A 6,019-nucleotide genomic window follows, 5' to 3' on the forward strand; every position below is an offset into this window, starting at 1 on the left:
ATTTTTTTTTCTTTTTTTTTTTTTTTCGTTTGTTTGTTTTTAAAAAAAAAAGGGGGGAGTTTTGGAAGCTTCGTATTAAAGTACAGTGTAAAAACTAGCCTAGCACTAGAATGGAGTCGCCCGTTACTATGTATAGCATGCACCCGCTGTCACCACCACCCCCAGCCCTCCCGCGCCCGCAGCCCGCAGCCCGCAGCCCCCGGCGGGCCCGGCCCGGCCCGGCCCGGCCCCGCCCGCCCCCGCGGCGGCGGCCCTCAGGAGAAGATGCGGATGGCCTGCGTGACGGCGCTGTGGCAGACGGGGCACTGCGGCTCCGTCTTCTCGCAGATGCGGTTGGCGCACTCCATGCAGAAGAGGTTGTGGCCGCAGGGCACCAGCGCCGCGATCACCTCGCTCTCGAAGCACACCGAGCAGTCGCGGCTGCCCTTCCGCCGCACGCCGGACGACGAGCAGGAGGAGCTGGACGAGGAGCTGGAGGAGGAGGAGGAGGAGGCCGACGAGTCGGAGGGCAGCCCCGGCAGGTGGGAGCCCAGCCCGTTGGCGTACAGCGGGTAGGAGGCGCCCAGCAGCCGCCCGCCCGGGTCGCTGCGCACCCGCCGCGCCAGCGGGTGCTCGGGCCCGGCCGCGCTGCCGTGCAGGGGCGGGGAGAGCCGCGCCGGGGGCGGGGCGCCGCCGCCCCGCCGGGGGCCGCTCACCAGCAGCGCCAGGTTGGCATTGGCGGGCGCGGCGCCCGGGAAGGCGGCGGCGGCGGCGGCGGCGGCGGGCGAGGGCGCGGGCGAGGGGGGCGCGGCGGGGCCGCGCTCGAACTGCGGCCAGAGGAGGGCGGCCCCGGGCGGCGGGGCGGGCGCCAGGTCGAAGCCGGGCGGCGAGTCGAAGGGCAGATCGGAGCAGCAGTCCGGGGAGGAGAGGACGTCGCCGCCGCCGCCGCCGCCGCCGCCGCCGCCGTACACGTAGCCGTTGGCGCTGTTGTTGTTGTTGTTGCCGTTGTGGGTGAAGCTCAGCGCCGGGCTCGGGGGGCTGTAGTCGGCCAGGCGGGCGCCGCCGCCCCCCCCCGTGCCGCCCCCGAAGTAGGAGTCGGTGGAGGCGCTGCCCAGCGAGCTGGAGCTGTCGTTGCGGTAGTTGCAGAAGGGCTTGCGGCCCGGGGTGGGCGTGATGCCGGGCGGCGTGGGCTTGCTCCACAGGCTGCCCGTGCCGTTCAGCTCGAAGCCCACGTCCGTGCCGTTGGCGTGGAAGTCGTTCTCGTCCGTCAGCTCGATGATGCCGCCGGTGCGCATGGCGATGTGCGCCTCGATCTCCTCCCGCGCCCGGTCCACGTTCTCGGGCATGCCCGTCACCTCGAAGACCGGCTCCTTGTCCCGGCTGGGGGTCACGATATAGGTGTGCGTCTGCTGCTGGATGCGCTTGATGGTGGCCCCCTTGGGCCCCACGACCAAGCCCACCACGCGATAAGGCACCCGCACCTGGATGGTGGTTTGGCCGGGCAGGTTCGGGGGGCCGGGAACGGTGCCGTTCAGGGCCGTGTTCTTGTTCCGCGAGGCTCGGATCATGGAGAAGTGCTCGGCCGCCGAGATGATCTCCCTGCGGGCCATGGCCACATCTTCCTTTCTGCCCGTCACAACAAAGAGCGGCTCCTCCCCGCGAACCGGGGTCTTGATGTAGGTGTTGGTCTTTGCCCGCAGAGCTTTGATTTTACAACCTGGGAACGAGATGCGGGAGATGGAGGGCGAAGAGGAGGAGGAGGAGGAAGGGGAGGAGGGGGGGGGGAGAACCGGTTACAACCCATTATTTGGATGCGGCTAGGGAGGGGGGAAAAAAAACACACCCACCCAAAACACATTGTCCCCCTACGCCAGGTGATGGCTGGCATCTCGTCCAGGAGCCCCAGTCACGGCGTAAAGTCACGTCAGCCCACAGCCCTGGCACACACTCGGAGGCATCGCGAGTGGCCACCGACACATCTGCCGTGCAAACTGCCCCAAAACTACCAGCGTGCAGTTCACAGGCACGGCAACAAAAAAAAAAAAAAAAAAAAAAAAAAAAAGGAGCGTGAAAAGGAGCGTGCAGAAAAACTGCACGTCCAGAAAAAAAATAAAATAAAACGCAAGCAGCCCTAACAAATCAACACACCCGCCGGTCCACATTCCTGCTCAGCACTTTCCTTTCGGAAAAATAAAATCAGTTCTTAAGAAGGTGAGGAGCAGCGGCTGTACCGAATGAGCCACATTCCCCACTGCGGATGCTTTATTCCAATCCCATTGTTCCACTTCCCCACTCCATTTCTCTTCCTTAAAAATAATCCACGATTTCTAACTTCGGGGGGGAGGGGGAGAAGGCACCCAGGCTCCCATTTTCTTCCCGTTTCCTCTTGCAAATCTAACTTTTGCAGCCGGAGGAAAGGAACGATTTTTTTTTTATTATTATTATTTTCATGGTTGGGTTTTTATTTCCCCCCTCCCGGCAGCTGAAAGTGCATCTCGAAACTGATGCATAACGCTGCTCGGAAACATCACGGCTGCTGCACTTTCTTTGTCTGGGGGAAGCCGGCACCGGGCACCCCGGCACGGCTGCAGTTTTCCTGGGAACGGCCAGTGTCGCAGCTGAGCCGCACGCCCGGCAGCGCGGAGGGGAGACCCGCTCACCCACACCCCCTCGCATGCAGTCACCCACCTTGTCTCCCCACTATCTCAGCGACATGCTCCGAGCTGGGCACCGGCACGCATTCAGTCATGTTCACGCTCTTTTTCCGAGGCTCGCTGTCGTAAATGGAGCCCGTCTCGTCGTTGTCCAGCCCCAGCAGGGAGAGCTGATCCAGGGCGATCTGAAGGGCTCTTTGGTCATCCAGGGTCTCTCCCCCTCCACCACCACCACCACCGCCGCCGCCGCCGCCGCTCCCGTTCCTCTCCATGTCTGCAAAAAGCGAGCTAGGCATAGTCCCTGTGTGTGTTGCACCCTCCTCCTGCACTCGGCTCAGTAGTAAAAGATCAGACACAAAGGAAAACCCAAGGCAGATGGCCAGCAGGAGAGAAGGAAAGGGAGGGTGGGCGACTGCTGGAGACCGGGGAGTTGTTGCCTTTTGCTTGTATATTTTGTATCTTTTTTGCTTTTTTTTTTTTTTTCCCTCCTCTCAGTGCAATCCGGTTTATAAGATGTTCTCAGGACCCCCCCCACGACTCCCCCCCCGAGGTTGGTTTTTTTTTTTTTCCTTTTTTTTTTTTTTTTTGTCGGCTGGGGGTGGGGTGGGGGGGTGGGAAGAGGATAGCGAGAGGAGCTCCGATGGCTTCCCCCCCTCGAGTTCCTCGCCGGCCACAATGCCAAGCGACGGCAGCGTTTCTTTAAGGAGCCCCTCCCAGGCTCCACTCCACTCACTCAGCGTTTTTTTTTTTTTTCCTCCTCTCCCCTCCTCTGTCTGAGGCACTGCTGCAGCCAGACGGCTCTGGAGAGGCGGGCGGAGGGAGGCAGGGAGGCGGGGGGGCCGCGCCGGGCGCCGCAGCGTAAGCGGCGATCGCTGACAGCCCCGCGCCGCCGCCGCCATCGCTGCGCGCGCCCATTGGCCGGGCGCGGCGCGGAGGGGCCGGCGCTGCCCCCCCCGCCCCCCCGCGCCCCGGCCCGGCTCCGCTCTTTGTTGTCGGGCGCGGAACAATACCGGGCCCCGCGCGCCTCTGCCGGCCCCCGGCCCGGCGTGCGCCCATTGTCCGCGGGCTGCCCCTCCCCGCCCTAAGCAGGCCCGCTCCCGGCCGCCAGCGGAGCGCCGGTGGCGGGCTTTGGGCTTTTTTCGGGTGGTGGTGTGGGTTGGGTTGGTTGGTTTTGGCTTTTTTTTTTTTTTTTTTTGGCGGGGGGTGTGCGCCGAGATGGGCGGCCACCGCGGTCCTTTGTGCGCCGCCTGCCTCGGCAGGAGCGCGCTGCCGCTCGCCGGCGGCCGGAGACCCCCGCAGCCCTCCTGCCAGGCGGCGAGCGGCGAGCGGCGAGCGACGCGGGCAGGGCCGCCGTCCCGGCCGCCCACGGGAGCGGCGCCGCCCGCCCTGCCCCGCGCCCCGGCCGCCCCTCAGCGCACCTCGCGCGCGCGCCGCCCGCAGCTCCCCGCCGCGCGGGGGCCCCGCCGGCTCCCGCGCGGACCCGCCCGCCGCCGGTGCGCGCCCTGCGCCTGCGCGCCACCGCTCCCCCCCCCCCCCCCCCCCCCCCCCCGCGCACTGCGCCCGCGCGGCGCCGGGGCTGAGGGGAGCTGAGGCCGCTCGGGCCGGGCCCTCGGCGAGGAGCGGGGGGGGGGGGGCTTCGCGCCCCTGGCACGGCGCGGTAACGGGGGGACCCTGTCCCCAGGGCTCCCCTCCCCCCGCTCCGGGAGGCCCCCCCGGGGGGAGACACCGGGAGCCGTGGGGCCGGCGGCTGCCCCCAGCCGCGGTCTCCCGAGGAGCGGGAAGGCAGCGCCTGCGGGCCCGGGGGCTGCGGCCGCGGAGGCGCCTCCTGGCCCTCCCTGAGGCGCTGCAGCCGGGAGGCCCCGGCGGGCGCGGGCAGCGCCCTGCGGGGGGCGGCAGCTGGAGGGGGAACCGCGGCCCCGGCGCTGCCCCGGCGTTGCTGCGGGCCCGGCGCGTCCCGGGCGCTGTGGCGGCGACGGCGGTTACCGAAGGGCTGCAGTGCCTCAGGCTGCGCGGCGCAGAGGCCGGCCTGCGGCCCCCGCCTCCCGCCTGCCGGGCTGGCCCGCGCGGGGACGGAGCGGGGCGGCACCTGCCAGCTGCAGCCTGCAGCGTGACTGCCAAACGCTGCGCTGCCCGCTTTCCCTCGCCTTGCAGCTTGCGTTTTCGACGTTTCTGTTTTGTAACCGTCTGAAAGGGAAGAACGCATCATGCGTAACTGCTCTGGCACAATTTCACCAACATCTTATATCCATGTTGCTAAACCACTAGAAAACCAGTCACACCTGCCTCTTCTTTGGACCCTGCATGACCAAATCGCTTGCTTTCACCTCTGCCACCACGGGACCCCTCAACCAGTAAAAACATCTTTTCCACCAAGTACCCTGCCACAAAAACCTTCCTTCAGTCTGGTCAATAGACATGAAAGCACCCTCACCGCTCTCATAAAAACACCGCCATCGCATTTTATTTCTCCAGCTTTTCTCCATGTATCCATAGGCACCCCCATGTACTTAGCTCTTGCCAGCTGTCAGGTACAAAAGACTGACTTCTTACTTCAGAGAAATTAAATACCAAGTAATTGTTTTCCAGTATCAAGTTTGATGGGGACAGACGTTTACTAGTGCACACAGATCTGTTTAGCCAGCTGCCTGTACAAACAAGTGTAACAAGTCACAGCTAATTGTTTACATGCAGTGTTTATTGCAAATTACTGTCACTTCCTCAGGATGTTTGCATGTTTTATAACAAAGCTCCAGTGGATTCTTTTCTAGCAAGGGTATACACCGGTGATGTGCTTTCCTAAGTGCTTAGCTTGTCCCATCAACTAAGGAAATTCTATAGTTTTGTATTTAAAAGATTACTTATTTTACAAATTTACACTTTACTTCCATAGGCAGCAAGTGATGGTTTCCATAGGGGGTAAACAAGAGATTACTTATAAATGCTCAAGGATCCAGAAGGCTCTTAACTATTTTCAGTGTTGAGCATCTTTTTCTTAAACAGAGAAAAACAGATGGACAGAACTTTGACAGCAATAAAAATAATGCTCTTTCTTATTAAATAAAATAAGACTGAAAAGTCTGCTTCTTTGCAGTCTTTTTAACTCAAGGACTCTAAAAATCTGTGAGACAGAAAATAACTGTACCCATTTACCAGACAGGGGCAGAACAGGACAGAGATGAGGGAAAGACACACCAACGTAGAGGATAACTGTTGAACTCCAGCAGTGAGGGCATAAATACTGAAATGCAAAGATATGAGGAGAGTGGATGGGTTACGCTTGGATTTTACCTGCTCATCGTTTTGTTTATTCTCCTGACTTACATTATCCTCTTTTTTCTCCCTCCCCCTTCCCACCCCATCTGCTTAAACTCTGATTGTGTTTCTGC

At 62.1% G+C, this 6,019-nt stretch overlaps 1 protein-coding gene across 1 annotated transcript; it reads right to left on the reverse strand.

Annotated features, from left to right (window-relative positions):
- Window positions 1–254: 254 nt before the first annotated feature.
- Window positions 255–2,929, reverse strand: MEX3B (mex-3 RNA binding family member B). The gene is made up of 2 exons (XM_075714391.1): window positions 2,668–2,929; window positions 255–1,696 (listed from the first exon to the last, which is right to left on the reverse strand). The coding sequence occupies exons 1-2, from the start codon at window positions 2,927–2,929 to the stop codon at window positions 255–257; spliced, it is 1,704 nt and encodes a 567-aa protein (XP_075570506.1).
- Between the last annotated feature and the right edge of the window lie 3,090 nt (window positions 2,930–6,019).

This window comes from Pelecanus crispus, chromosome 7 (assembly GCF_030463565.1).
Source record: "Pelecanus crispus isolate bPelCri1 chromosome 7, bPelCri1.pri, whole genome shotgun sequence".
NCBI classification, from domain to species: Eukaryota; Metazoa; Chordata; class Aves; order Pelecaniformes; family Pelecanidae; genus Pelecanus; species Pelecanus crispus.